A 16,115-nucleotide genomic window follows, 5' to 3' on the forward strand; every position below is an offset into this window, starting at 1 on the left:
ATCCATGCATAGATCATTGTTGCATATCATTTAATAAACGTTTGTGCCTTTCTTCCACTGATAGGTTACTCATATCAAGGTATATGATTTATCAGAGTACAAAATTGGTAGATCTAGATATGTACAGTGATTCCCAATCGTGGCTTTGCGGAGAACCAATGTTAATAAGCGCCTTTTCTAGCCCAAATATTGGGGTAAAAAAATATGCTTAGGAGCTTCACTGTGATAAAAAGTTTAGGAATTACTGGAGTAGAAAAATAAATGGGGAATTTTGATTTTGATTTGAAATTTTAACTGATACATAAAAAAGTTGGTGATTACTATCAAAAAGTACAAATTATCGACTATACTGCACCTTAATGACAAATGGTCCGAATTAATTTTTGTAGGATATTATGCATTTTATACGTATAAATAAAAAAGTAACCTTCAATTGTCCGGAAAAAAGATCCTTCATAGATGCATTTTGATTTGAATATCTGTAAAATATCGGGAAAAATGATTTTTCATATTTTTCATTTAAAATTATCGAGTTAAATCGAGATATATGATTTTTTTAAACTAAATATTGCAGATTAGAAGTATATCTTTGAACGATATTTAAGAAACATTCCCCTAATTTGCCTCACGTTATGAGTAATTTAGTCCTAAAGATGTCACAAGTAAATATGGTAAATATACTTTGTTGGTACTGCATATTACGCGCATATATATACATATTTTTTTTTTCTTCAGTTTTATTACACAAATCTTGTTTTTTTTATTCCAAGTGTCGAATATATTATTCTCAAATATACCTCTAGAGTTTATTTAAGCCAAATAAGAAACACTGTTGTAGCTATTTATCATTTTAGACTACAAAAAATTTTTATAAATTCTAATAAGCCCCCCAGCATGGGCATGTCATGCCAGATTTGGGCTGTACTTTGGCAACCCCTGTGTTAAAAAATGTTGGAAATTTGTCAATTCACTATGATAATGTACACTATAAATAGAGGTGCTAGGATACTTTGCCAAATGCTATTTAAGCGAAAGGACACTTAATCATCAAATATATTTATAATTTTGATCGACTTGTGCGTGGAAGAGCTTGTTGCTCGGACATTTTTGATAGCCGAAAAACAAAACAAACATCAAATTTTAGCTTTTTGTCAGTTCTTTCGAATGGCGCCAAGTACAAAATTGTCAGACTTTCAAAGCTGAGACTAGACGGCCTCGGAAAAGAAGATTTTTAATTTTTGAGTCCTCACCTTGTATACTATATATACCTATCAATATACATGTACATGCTCGATAGATGTCGTAACCCACTTTAACACAAAAATATACAATGTCAGCCGTCAATTTTTGGATTTCTCAGGTGACTATTTACGTGGTTCCATTTATTGTATCACGCAACCTTTACTCCAAAAAGAAACAGAAAAAACCCTAAATCATCTTATAGTTAGTAAAAAAAGTCAATTATACCAACTGCTATACATCTTTTAAGTACTCATGGACTATCATTGTTATATTAATATAATTTTTGAAATGAACAAAATTATATATTATATAATACAGGGACTGATTTAGAGTCAGCACACTTCGTCAATTCATGTATTACAATTAGGGACGCTATCCACTGTAACCCGATTGATATTCCGGCTCACGCGTTGTGTTGGATGGCAACGCTACTATCAAACGGGTTGGAACCCACTGTCAATTCATGTAATATAATCAGAGACGCCATCCACTATAGTCCCGGTTGATATCCCAGCCCACGGATTTTGTTACGTGCTAACAAACGACTTCCAACCCAGTGGACGTACTCCATATCCCATGAGTCGAGCATCAATTTGTGCCCCTGGAAAGGGTCTCGGAAAATAGTGTGAAATGTATGATTTCAATGATTTGATCCATTAACAATCTTTTTCAGTTAATATGCACATTAACGGTCTTGTTCAGTTATTATGCGCATTACCTAGTTATTATGCACAATAACGGTCTTGTTTAGTTATTTTGCACATTAACTAGTTATTTTACATATTAAAGATTTCTTTCTTTAACTGTGACATATTTCCTTCAGAATCTGTCTAACACTAATATAATAATTAGCTCCGCTTAGTTGTCTATACCAGCTGAACCTTCCCTCTATACTGTTGTCTGGAATATGGCAAGCAATATGTAGTCGAAGTCCTTAAGAAAGACTCAAATACAGCTCATTTCTTTAATTATATTTTGTATTTAGAATGTCTAATTAATAATTATTTATAGAGGATGAAGAGGATCTATAATGAAGATTCAAAATAACTAATGATAATTATGAATATAGGTAGTACGAGTATAGTATTATATCTTAATATTTGATTTCTATTGCAGCAGCCTCATTCATCAGTAGACTGAAATTTAAGAATAATATATTTCCCGCCTTAAACGAGAACTACAGCTAGATCCGGACATTATTTACTTTTCCAAATACCCGGAGCATGAGCAATCAAACTTTGCCTGAACAGAGGGGAAAGGCGGACTCAAATACAGCTTGGAATAATGGATCTAATAAATCTTTACTCTTTTTTTAAATTCAAAAGTTGAGTATTTACTACATGACCGTTACAATTTTGACTTTATTTAGAATTAATAATGATTTATGGAATATGAAGAGGATCTAAATGAATATGTAAGATAATTAATGAAAATTACGAATATTGGTAGATACGAGTATATTTTAAAAATATATCTTAATATTGGGTTTCTTATATTGATTGTACTATCTACGTTTTATTGATGATAACTTCGACGAAAATTATAGAAGCCTCATTCATGAGTACATATTTAAGTATTTCACTATAAAAAAATTCTTGTATACCCTGAATGGATAACGTAATTGCTCTTGATTTATTGATTGCATTACTGTTTTCCTCAATACTATTGATACTGGATTGAAGGGCTTGGCGTAGTAATCAATCGTTTGGGATCGCTAGCCCCTTTTTAGGAATATCAAGCCCCCCTAATATTATGAATTTATGTAGTTCAGTTTTCCTGTGTCATTCTATTGAAATCATAAAATAAGTTTAAGATATAAACACGTACGTATCCTTAAGCCCACCTAGGAACACTGCTCCCTCGCTATTTCATCAGCATCAAAGAATCCATGTGAAGTCACGAAGGCAAAAATTTTGAAATGAAATATAAAAGTTTTTAATTCAAAAAAATTGTGTAGGTTAAGGTTTTTGACCTGAGAGTGCTACAGATATTACCTTAAAAAATTTTCTTTACGAAAAAGACAAGACGAATGATGGAGAAGGTAGAAAGCCTACAAAATAATCGAAGCCCTAATTGGACGTCCATACAATTCTGGACCGACGTACTAGTGTTTCCTCTATGGGAAAAAGAAGTAAACTGGATAAATATCTTTCCCCTGTGAGAGAGGAAAAACAGTCAAAGAACTCTGAGTCTGGTATTTCTTGATTTATTGCCAAACTCTCCTGTTGTCTTTTTCTTTTTTCATTTTATACTTTTAAAATGAAGCTTTGAATTAAAAAAATACTAAGGTAAAATTCAATCTGGTTGTTTATATGGTATTTTTTTATTTGCTTTTAAATAAGGCAATGCGCTCAAACACAAGTCAAACAAAGCTTTATGAGTAAATATCAGTATGAATAAAGATCTGGACCTGTTATATTCTTTTAATCGAAAACAGACCAAAATAACGGATTTTTATTTGGAACCATTATCTAATGATTTTAAATCGAATATGGGTACTAAAAAAATACTTTCTTTAAACATCAGGGGCGGAAAAGATAGGAAATCGACGCATGCTTTAATGAACCATCTTCTGTCTATGGATCCAGACATCATGTGTCTTTAGGACATAAAATCAAAAGTTTCATCCTCTTGCAATCCAAATCATCCTCTCTGCCTTCAAAAAAGTTTCATGCCTTTTTTACTGGAGATAACAACAGTAGATGTGCTCTGACAATAGTCACAAAAAAATTTAATGATGTTATTTTTGTAAAGGATTACTGTGGCAAGAGTTACTGGAATAAAATATGAATGACACATCAATGGAGTGGCGTTTTCCGTGATTAATGCATATGGACCAAATGAGTTGCCTACTCCTTTTTTCCAATCAATCATCAATATTCAAAAGTAAGAGCCGTTTCCCTTTATATTGATTGGAGACTTGAACGTTGACCTTGACGGCTTGATAAATCAGTATTCAAATTCAAAAGTCTTAGGTGAGCTTTGTGTGATGTTTAATTTGGTGGACCTCTTAAAAAAGCACTGTCCAGAAGAGGAAGTATCCTGGCAAAGAAACAAAGAGTCTTCTCGGATTGACCTGGCGTTGATGTCCTACAACCTAAACAAAACTATAGACAGTGCAATATATATACCTGAGCCATCATCTGATCATAAACTGATAGAGATCCGCTTCCATTGTCATTTGAAACGGTTTTCATTTATTTTATCGAGATGGATTCTTGGCGGAAAAAAAAAATTCGAGTTAAAAATTTAAAGAATCATATTCAATATTATAAGTCAAAATTCAACGGAATGCAAGCAATACATGTTCTATCTCGAGCTATTTAAAGTTCCGTTTCAGAATTTCTTCGGGAAAGGAAAAGGGAAAAAAGAATATATAAAAACAAAGTAGAAAAATTATTGAACTTATTTACTCGAATCTTTTCACCAGATACTGTTAATTCATTTAGAATAACAGAAATAGCAGGGAAGGAGATGAATGATAAAGTTATGGATGATAGTGATTCAAACAGAAGACTTAAAAATTTGCCCAGACAAAAAAAAAATACTCAGCTCCTGGGATAAAAAAAGGTTATTACTAATGGAAAAGTAATTACAACCCCAAAAGATGTTTTAGAATATTTTCAATCAGGTGTCCAGTTAGAGAGGATATTTTTCTGTAAACAGCGTGGATATGGCCTAGATTATAACATTAATTCAATAAAAAATATTAAGAATTTCACCATGAAAAAGTTTAAAGCTAACAAGGCGGCCGGTCCAGATGGAGTTTTTGAAGAGCTTTTTACCATGTGCCCGGATGAAATTACGCCCTTTCTGTATATAATGGGATGTACGATGGAAAAGACAGGTGGAATGCCTGGATCATTCACAAAAGGAAGAATAGCTTTGATTCCTAATAAAGGAGATGGGACGGACTTCAATCACTGGAGGCCTATTACCGTATAGAATACATCTTACAGAATTTTATCGGGAGTTTTGGCTGTCCAAATAGAGCCCATATTAAATAAAAATATTCGAATGGCTCAGAAAGGCTTCTTGAAGAAAAGAAAAATTTCCGATGTTTCATGAAACATCCAAGTAGCTATCGAATCAGTCATTATTAGAAAAAAATATTGAGCTATATTCGAAGTTGACTTTAGTAAGGCATTCGATTCGATAAATCATTGTCAGGTTTTTAAAGCTGTTAAGAGACTTCTCCCAAAACTATTTTTTAATCCTGAGTGCACTTTCATATAATGTTTCATCTACTATTTCATTAAATGGAGTAGAAAGTGAACCAATTTATCACAAAAAAAAGCTGCAGACAAGGCTGTCCGACTGCGCCTCTTTGATTGATTGTATCCATAGAAGAATTAATTATACATATTCTAAAATAGTACGGCGGGATTGGTGTTTATTTTAATGACAAACCGAATCTTATCGATGCTCATGCAGACGATGTCACTTTAACAGTAGAAGCTAATTCAGAGTCACAGCTTCTTAAAAGAATAAATATCCTGCTGGACTTCTACGAAAAGTATGAGAAAAGATCTGGTTTAAGACTCAACAGGCTAAAGACCTCCATTCTTCCTCTGGGTGCTTGGAAGCCAAGTAGTGAGGATCAAAAAGTAAGAAATTATCAAGTTAAAAATAAAATTGAGATCTTGGGCATGATTTGGGAGTATCAAGGCGCCCATATTTTGAAATGACATTCTATAAATTCTGCTATTTACCGCAACCTCGCTAGGTGGAGAAATTTGAGAGAAGAATTGATCTATACCACACAAAAGTAATTCCCCTAGTTATATACAAAACCACTGCTTCGCCTCAATTTGCTATGAGGGTGATGAAAGAGGAACAAGATTGGCTTAAAAGGCTATTTCACTAATACTATTTGACCCCCATAAAAAGGCCTAAATCACTCATTGGATGCGGAATTGCACTTCTAGTGAATATAATTATGAAGATATACATAAAATTATGAGCCTGTCCGTTCCCGGGACACATGGGGCGGGGACGTATTTGGATAAAAAATGATGGTCAAATAATTTAAAAATTCAAATAAATAACTCATAACTTATGTTTATCTATTTGAATGGAATGTTAAAGTACTTACTTTCTTCCAGAACAATAATTAAAAACCCAAGAACGAGAACAAACAAGGTTGGATAAAAAAAAAGGTTATGTTTGTCAGAATTACTCCTAAATAGGTATTGTGTACGGCTTATAAAAATCAGCTACACATGCTTTGAAGACAGCACAACAAATTGCAAATATACCAAATAATCAGTAACAGTAAACTGTCAACAGATAGCTACGTAACAATTATCATAGTATTATTAATAAATTTTTTGAATCACAAATAAAAAGTTTACTATAATAATCTTTGTAAATTAACCTGTGTTCAACCCCATGTTAATAAGCTAACCTACTCCTAACTTGCCTATAGTGAAGATCGCTTAATACATGGACCAACTACAAAACAACTTTAAATTACTTTAGTTCCAAATAAATTAGTATCCTGCGTAATATCCAATGCTTATGGACCATAGATACTTCAAAATATTACTAAAGTAATATATCAAATTAGTTATACAATGTCACTATTTGGCTATATTGAACAGATTAAATTCTTTTAAGTGTTTATTTGAATTGCAAAAATCCAAGACGAATTAACTGATTAATGTAATCTCCCCTTCATGTTACTACCTGAAGAATTATTTACCAAATTGAATTCTAATAAGTGTTCATCCAAGACGAATTAACTGGCTAATGCAATTTCCCCTTCCCTTCTAATTTTAAATAGTAGAATGAAGAATAAAAATTGTTGCTATGCAGGAAAAAAATGGGGGAGGAGGAGGAAGATTCAAAAGTTTATTTTTGTATATATAAGATTTACGTAATTGCTTTGTACATATGAAAGGAACAGTGAAAAAATAAATAGTATTTTTCCTACTTTCCTTTTTCTTCGTAAAATGTAGATTTTTCTATTAAATTGGTTTTATATTTCATTTCTTCATTATAATTCCTGTTGTAAAAAATAAGGGTATTTTTTTATATAAAATCATATTGAATCCTTGTTTTCTCTGAACACCTGACTCTGCAGCGATAGCTGTTTTGGTCCTCTGCCATGACACTACATAGCTCTTTGGCCCCTACTCTCCAATAGGTTGCCGACCTCTGATTTAATATATAAAATTATTTTATGAAGTATTATTACACGAACTATAATTTCAGATATTTTATTAAGTATTCTGAAATTTTTTTGTAGTGTTATTATGTAAAATAATAATAATCCAATTATTGCTAAACAAACTGATGGGAGATCTCCTCTTAGAAAAATATTTTTTAGAATATACTCAATTTAATTTGATATTCAAATATTTTAATGAATTATTATTCCATAAAAAATTACGAGTAATTAAAATAAAATACCAAAATATTAATGAAATAACTAAGCTTACTAAAAGCATCACATTCAATTTGGTTAGCAAGATAAACGATCTAGGTACATTTTTATCTACTGGAAAAAAATAGATTATCAGCGATGAATGTGAAAAGGCAATTATACTATTATTATTTAAATCAAAATTAATTAATAATATTCAATAAAGAAATGAAAATGGCACACACATCTACTATAATATTAATATTGTTTATCAATTAATGATAATTCATCCTTGCAATCCTCTTCTTAATTCTATATTTAAGATTTACTTTATATGTATTGTACATCCTTTCACAAAAAGATTATTCCTAACTTTAATGGAGAAAATGTTTAGGATAATAATTTGTAGTATTCCGAGGTTGAAACACTCCAAGGTGAGTATATGTAAGAGATAAGAGATTTCTTTGCTTTTGCTTACAATTGTACTTGATATTTTGATGACATCACAGTGGAGTCAATTTGGGTGGGGAAATTCAAATTCATAAAACAAATTGTTTTTATATATCATATAATAGTAGTTTATTTTCTTATCAGACAATACAACAACTTAGTATAAATTTTTACCTTCTGACGATTACGGTAATATTTTTTTTATTTAACTAGATTAAAAGTTGTTTAAAAAAATTAGACAGAACCATAGATATAAAAAATACTTTAAATCTCTATGGTTAGAAGATACATTTTCAAATAAATATAGTAAAGCGAAGAAATCAATAATATATTAAGAATAAGTCTATATTATTCACCAAATATGAAATGCTCATGTGAAAAACATAAACTAACAATAAGATCTTAATTTCTCATTTATCTTGAATATAGCAAATATATATTTCAATGTCTTGTTATCATAACCGAATATGATGTCTTAAATAAGCCTATTTTGCCTTTTGAATTTGACTATTCTCTCTTGAGATATATATATTTTATCAACACTAGGAAAATAGCATCCCCACATTCATATGGCTGGAATAGTTTTTAATACAGACCAATAATAGTTCTTCAAATAACATGTCCATGTCGAAAATAAAAATAAATAAATCAATAACATGAAAAAATTAAATTTTCGGATAATTCTTAAATAAGGAATTTAAATTTTGAAGAATGTCACTGATGTTTTATTATTTTTGCAATCAATACTAAAACAATCGCATAATTATTTTGTTACAATTTAACTATTCTTTTCAGTAAACCAACTTATAATTAGTTAGTATGACAACAATATATTAATTCCTTTATTTGTATGCAGGCTTATGAGTGATCAGGGAAAAAAATGCGATCCGATCAATAATATAGCAATATAACGATCAGCGATACAATTAATTTAATTATAATTTTATTCAAATATATTCAAGACAAAGAGCTGTCTCGAGAACTACAGCACTATTACATGATGTGTAATTTTGTACAAATTGATAGGATCGCAATTTTTTTTTTTTTTGCTATTTCTGTTGCGATATAGTGATATAAAGATCAGCACGGATTGCAATACTGCGATCAGCGATATGATATCACCATATAACAATTGATTGCCGATCAGAAAAAAATCCGATCAACAAGCATGTTTGTATGGAGATCCTAAATCTTTTGCGAGTGTAATATTCCAACATACTGACAAGCAATTTAATTGTTTATAAGAAGATTCGGTACTTAATCAGATTGGGAATTGTATTGACATTCAGATATGCCACCAGAACTCTGCAGAAGTTAAAAGATATGTTATATATTTTATAAAACACACAATCACTTAAAGTTCCAAATAACTGTACCATCTGTAATTAAAGTATTTGTGTGGAGATCCTAGTTCTTCGTTAGAGTAATATCCCAATATGGGTACAATCAATTTAGTTACTTAGAACTGGATTCCAGACTCAATACGTTCGGGAATTGCAATGATATTCATATATTATTTCAATATATATATTTCCTTGTAACTATTTGTTTGTAATAGTAGAATAGAATATGCTTTCCAGACGACCAAAATATAGAGAAAAGAGAAACACATTATCTTTACGAGTATAGAATCATCTTCCACTTGTTTTTGAATGATAAATCCGACTCACAGGTAATAAGGAAGGCTTAGGAGTGTCTAAGTCGTATAATTAACCAAATAGACCGTATATCACGAAGTCCAACTTATCAATAGGATAGAAGTAAATATGATCGAGATGAGTGATTTCTGCATTATATAAATCAAGGACACTGAAGGATTCTTATTAATGAAATAGTTTTCCTAGAGTGGGAGACGAAGCAGAGTTTAATTTCAATGATGGAGCAGTCGATGGTTCCTCACAGGGTTTTTCAGTCGATTATTCTGTCGTCTTAAGGACCCCTTTAGTTCCTATATATAGAAGTATACGATGATTCCGTTGAAGATCTGGAGGAATTTATATATGAATATGATTAACAATATCCGAAGTAACTATCACATACCTTGATGTGATGGGGGCATCTGTACAAACAAGAATACTTCCATTAAAGCACAAAGAGGCAAGATCTATTGAACAGGCTGTGACATGGAAGACAGTAACAAAAAGCATGTAGATTGGATAGTCAAGCGGTAAAATAAGAATTCCTAGGAACGGAAAGGATGCAGATCCATATATTCGATTGCTTCGTAGGAGAGATCCATCCAAATGATCATGAATGAAATATATTTCCATGCAGTTCTAACTCTTCTCCTCTCTCACATCCTTACATCTGCTGATTGCTGAGTAATCACTAATCAAGGGCGTCTGCACCGAGTGGGTTGAAAATTTTTATTCGAAAATGGGGGGAAATATTTTTTTTAATGATTTCTTTGCTTATAAAAAAAGGTAATTCGAGCAAATTCTGAAACAGTAAAATTGAAAAGTATTCAATATTTTTTTTTTTCGAAAAAAACTAATTTTCTATGAATAGCTATGGATTTTTCCAAAAAAAAATTAATTTTTTGTCAATACCTATGGTATTTTGATTTTTTTTTCCAAACTATATTAAATATTAGAAATTTAATTTTTCAAATTTTTTTGTGAATAACTTTGGTTTTTTGGATATTTTTTACAAAAAAATTCCATACGTCAAGCCCTCCCGCAAAATTTAATCTTACAGACGACCCTAGCAATGAAATTCAAAGTCCCACCTACACCCGTCGAAAAAAAATTGTGAAAGATGTAACAAGTGCCCCTATTTAGCTATGTTATTAATTATTATCATAGCTATGGTTATTATTTGATTTCCGAAAAAGTTTAATTACTGAGCCGTTAGATGTCTCTTCTCTAAGTCAAATTTGTTTACATTCCTCCTTTTGAGTACAGTTTTATTATTTTTGAGTGACAAATTTTGGAACTTACTTTGAAATATAAAATATTTAATAAATGAAGTGACATTGCACGTTCAAGGAACATTGTCCCTGGTTCCTTTAATATATATATCCGAAATTTGCCTGCTTCTTATTAGTTCATAGTTATTTTGATTAGAATTCTGAATAAGTAATCATGGATCCTGGATCCTCCATTTTTGGAGGCGTTCCTACCTTAGGGAAAAAAACTGTGGACAAATTTGGTAATTACATTACTTTGCGTATTACTAATTGCTTTGACTGAGTCACATACTTTATAAATTCTATGATATGTAAATAATGTTTCTTTTCAGAGCCAAATAAGTTTTTTTCCTCCTCTACCGCTGGGCCTTCAACTAATTTATTCAAGTCCTCTGCTTCAGCATCCATTTTTAGTACTCCGGCTTTGGATGATGGAAAAAGCAGTGGATTTCTCTTTGGAAAAAAAGTCATGCCCCCAAATGAACTCAAAGCTCCGAAAACGGATTTGGAAAAGGCAGCAACGATTGTCTGTGATGATGTTCCGGAGTCTTTTAGGAATAAAGGCAGTCTTGAGAATCATTTTCGTAAGTTTGGAAGTGTCAAAGAACTCTCAATCAAGGATAAAATTGCTGTTGTTCATTTTGATAACCATGATTCTGCAATAAGAGCAAAGAAAGAAGGAGCCGTAATCGATCCGGATGCACCACCTATCAAAAATATTTTTTATTCCAACAAGTCTTCCTCCACCTTAAAGAACAAAGAACCTCCTCCTCCTTTGTTCCAGCAGCCTCCACCATCGCTATTCTCTTTCTCTAAGGAAAGGAAAGAAATTGTAGAAGAATCGAGCTCTAGGGCATCTAGTACGTTTCTCATTTCTTTATTGATAAAAATACATTTAATTTACTCATCTTTGGTTCTTAGATCCACCACCTTATCAACAAAGTGTGAAGCAAGAAGAAAACATATTTAAGTTAGAGGACACAAATGTCTTTAAACCGAAGCGAAGTCCCTTTTCTTTTAAGTCACAACAACCTCAGCAAACATCCACGGCAACCACCACCACCACCACACTCACCAACAATGCCATGAGTGATCAAGAACGTTATGAATTCCTGACTTCAAGAAATTCGCAACTTAGAAAGTCCACTGAGTCGGAAGGAAAAGTAATTTTACGTGGAAATTGTCCAGATATATGTCCTGAGACTGAAAGATATAGACGTACTATTCAAAGTCGGCTTAGAGTCTATGAAAAACGTCGTGATGGATCTGCAAATCATAAAGCTATTGTTAAAGAATACTCTAGATCATCAGCAGATCAAGACGTTCCACTCAGTGTTGAATTACGACCAGGAAAAGTTCTTAGTCGTACAATGGATCATATATTATGCAATATTGTGGATAGAATCGATATAAATAGGGGAGCTATCTATGACTGGTTTGAATATTTGGATAAAAATGGCACTTCAAATGGATTTCAACCATATTCAGATGTGAAGGAAGATGTTGGAGAATGGTTTGAATTTCTTTGGAGTGCGACTCGAGCCATTCGGAAGGATCTTACCCAGCAAAGAATAGTTGATTTAGTAGCAGTAGATTTAGTGGAAAAATGTGCAAGATTTCATATTGTTTGTTCTGAGAGACTTGTTGAAGCCGAGTTGAAGGATTTTTCCCTAAAACTGAACGATGAAAACTTAACTAAGTGCTTACAAACCCTACAACATCTATACTACGATCTAGGATTGGAAGGAACTGTTTGTCCAAATGAATCTGAGTTTCGAGCTTACGAAATTTTAATGAACGCAAATAATGGAGACGTTCTTCGCAAGGCCTCCACGTTCCATAATAGTGTAAGACAAAGTGAGCCAGTGCGGTTTGTTTTGAAGATTGTCAATGCTATTCATAGCAATAATTATGTTCGGTTTTTTAAATTGATTGATGAGGCTACACTTCTTCAAAGTTGTATTCTTCTTCGGTATTTTAACCAGATTCGATCCAAGGCTATAGAGACCATAGTAAAAGCTTATTGTCCAAATAAAAATGAAACACAATTTGAGCTTTCAAGCATAACAAAAATTCTCGGGTTTGAAGATGAAGTTGAAGCCTCAGACTATTTAGTCATGCACGGTATGAACGTTGATGGACATATTGTATGTATGAGCAAACCCAATTTCATGTTCCCTGAAGAAATGCCTCAAGTACGGAGACCTTTGAATAAAATTGAGTGCAAAAAAACTTCAGAGTGGTCTAAAGTGATTTATGGTGGATCTTGTTTACCTCCAAATCCTTATATTTCATATACTCCTCATGATAGCTTTTCTGGATATGGAAGTGTTCAACTTGAGGTGAGGGATCCTGGGGATTTGCGTTTATCTAAATTAAAAGATAAGTACAATCAAGAAAAGGAAAATCAACTCCAAGCTCAACGAAGAGACTCACTTTTAACAGATTTGAGCCATGAAATTGGAGAAGAAATTATTGATGAAGTTTGTGGTGATGAAGTTCATCAAATAGCAAATGAAATTGTTTTTTGGGGAAATAAAATCAATAAGGGAGCTGAAGACATATTTAGAGATCTTATGGATGAAGCTATTGTGGATACAGTTAAAGAAAGTATAAGAAATGCTCGAAATGAAGAATTACAGAGAAGGATTAAATTAGAGAATGAAATCAATGCATCGAGTGAACTCCTTGAGGAATATGTTGGCGAATTTATTGAAGATTTTTGCTTCAAAATTGGTGAAGAAGAAATGGAGTCTGTAGGAAAGGAATTAAGATTTAAAAGTTTACTTTTAGAGGGAGATCATCTTATTCAAGAGATTGTGGAAGATTTTGTTAAATCCAATTGTTACAGCATTGCTTCTCAATTGATAAACGAGGCAGAGTTTGAGAGGGAATCAAAGGTCAAGGCAATGATTATGAAGAGGGAAAGAAATATGAAGAAACATTTCTTTCTAATTTGGAAACAAATGGTTATCAAGGAAAAGAAAAGGATGAAAATTTTAGAAAACTTTCCATCTACTCCATGCCTCTTTCAAAGTCTTGAAAACCAAAATAAAAAGCTCACTTCTTCTGGAGCATTACCAATAATTAATATTTCAGAGGCAATTAAATCCATGAAAGACACAGAAACCCTTTTTAAATACACAGAATTAGAAGATGATTATTTTCGTAAAACTCTATTAGAGCCCATAGATTTCTCCAAAATAATTCAGCCTTTATTGCCTGATGATGGTTCTATAATGAAGGTCCTTATATGCTCAGGAGACATAAATAATGAATACGATGATAAAATGTTTTTCGAAATAATTAAAAAGAAATATTCTTATCAACCTGGATATGATTCTAATTTATTAACAGAATATATTTCTGAAAAAAGCTCAATCATCGTTCGTTCTTTAACACAAGACAATTTAATGAGGGAAATAGTCTACGATGAACAATCGCGTAAAAAATTTCTAAATGGAACTAGTGGTATCATTTTCTTTTACTCAATGGGAGAAGATTTCAATGACGTCAAGAGCCGATTTAATGTTCTTCTGAAAAATCTACCAAAATCCGTTGCAATTCCTTTGGTAGTACTCACAAATTCTTTTAACGAGAGTTCCTTCAGACTCGAGCTTAAAGATTTAATTGTGACTCAAAAAATATCTTGCTCCAAGTTTATCCATTTCTCAGCAGATCCTTTTGATTTAGAAACTCCAGTACTTATCCTTGACGCCATGAAATTTATTGCTCAAAATTATCCTAACAAAGGGCTCTCTAATGCTTTAAAATATGAAACTCTCCTAAGCTATCTTGATAATGTTATCAATGATAAATTTTATAAAGAGCTTTATTTTGATCTCCGCACTCGGAAAGTACATCGATCTCCTAAGATTATTATTGAGTTCTATAATTCAGTCATTGATTTCGTAATTGAAGTAATTCGTGATCCAAATCTCAGAAACATATCTTGGCCAGTACCTGAAATTTATCCTGATATTCCTATTTACTGGGGTGATGATAATTACAAGGATAAATTGATCGAAGCTATTAATTTTGTCAAGCTTCCACAAATAAATGATACTTCTTTTGATTCTGATGGAAATTGGGGCAACGCTACTGCATCTGTTTTACAATATTTCAATTTATTGACCAGAAGTTATGGAGATACAACCCCGTTTTTGTCGGAAATCAGACGAATATTGTTAAAAAGCTATAACGTAAATGCAGCTTCATGTATCCCCTGGACTAATATTCTTCGCTGTTGTATAGACTATAAAATATCCCTGACGGATTCTATTGACCCCTTTGATGAGTCTCCATTTTGGAAAGGGGAACTTATCGTTGTGTACGAAAACAAAACAAGGCCTTATTCTCCTCCAGACTCGTGGCTCAAAATAGACAGACGAGACTCGACCTTATCCCCATTAAATGAAACTACATCTCTTACAGCAAATGAAAAATCAATTGACAATTTTACATTAATGAAAGACTCAAGCCTAACTATTCAAAAAGAAGTTGAAGCGTCCAACATATTTGAAAAAAAGTTATGCAATATCCTTCGAAATAAAAAGGACTATGATGTGTCCCAAAAAAGTGATATTTCATCACTGAATAGATTTTCCGAACAAAATGAAGAAGATTATGGACTCCGTAATTTGTATGACAGAGAATATGTTCCAATAGTCTCTTATTTAAGTCCTAGTCTAGGAGCGGCTGTTTCTCCTCATAACGTTACTAAGAGATTAGAAATTATCATGACCGGGAAATCTCCTAATTTCTCGTCTCCAAGGATGAGGAAGGTTGAGAAAAGAAAAGTTGATGACATTATGGACTCAAAGGAAAATATATATTATCCAATTAAAAAAATGTCAATCGATAGGATGTTGGAAAACTTGCAGTCAAAGGTGCAAAGAAGTTTAAATGACTCCAAGACATTTGAAGAGAAACTATTGAACGCAACAATGTGAAAAAATTTCATAGAATTCATATTTTTATAAATTAATTTTAAGTTTGGAACGTTATTTAAATGGATTTTCATTTATTTGAAGAAAAGTAAAATATTTAATTGTGTCTCATTTATGGCAATAGATGTATCCTATTCGTTAGCTAAACATACTTAGAAATTAAAATATTCTAGAATTTTCTTGCCTAGTATTAATTTTA

The 16,115-nt window shown here is 32.0% G+C and overlaps 1 protein-coding gene and 1 long non-coding RNA gene across 2 annotated transcripts; one reads left to right on the forward strand and one right to left on the reverse strand.

Moving 5' to 3' along the window:
- Positions 1-7,081: 7,081 nt before the first annotated feature.
- On the reverse strand, positions 7,082-10,827 carry LOC121115464 (uncharacterized). The gene is made up of 2 exons (XR_005863525.2): positions 10,100-10,827; positions 7,082-10,043 (listed from the first exon to the last, which is right to left on the reverse strand). It is a non-coding gene; the product is annotated as an uncharacterized lncRNA (long non-coding RNA).
- A 51-nt stretch (positions 10,828-10,878) lies between these two features.
- On the forward strand, positions 10,879-16,012 carry xmas (RRM_XMAS2 and SAC3_GANP domain-containing protein xmas). Its single transcript, XM_040708845.2, has 3 exons — positions 10,879-11,209; positions 11,300-11,827; positions 11,889-16,012. Exons 1-3 carry the CDS (start codon positions 11,143-11,145, stop codon positions 15,917-15,919), a joined length of 4,626 nt encoding a protein of 1,541 aa, XP_040564779.1. The 5' UTR covers positions 10,879-11,142; the 3' UTR covers positions 15,920-16,012.
- The last annotated feature ends 103 nt before the right edge of the window (positions 16,013-16,115 follow it).

Source organism: Lepeophtheirus salmonis, chromosome 3 (genome assembly GCF_016086655.4).
Source record: "Lepeophtheirus salmonis chromosome 3, UVic_Lsal_1.4, whole genome shotgun sequence".
Lineage (NCBI taxonomy): Eukaryota > Metazoa > Arthropoda > Copepoda > Siphonostomatoida > Caligidae > Lepeophtheirus > Lepeophtheirus salmonis.

Excerpts from the sequence above, each read along its gene's own strand:
- xmas (XM_040708845.2), top strand. The coding sequence starts at position 11,143 with ATGGATCCTGGATCCTCCATTTTTGGAGGCGTTCCTACCTTAGGGAAA. Across the intron at positions 11,210-11,299 it reads AAAAACTGTGGACAAATTTG|AGCCAAATAAGTTTTTTTCC; the intron begins GTAATTACATTA and ends GTTTCTTTTCAG. Across the intron at positions 11,828-11,888 it reads ATCGAGCTCTAGGGCATCTA|ATCCACCACCTTATCAACAA; the intron begins GTACGTTTCTCA and ends TTTGGTTCTTAG.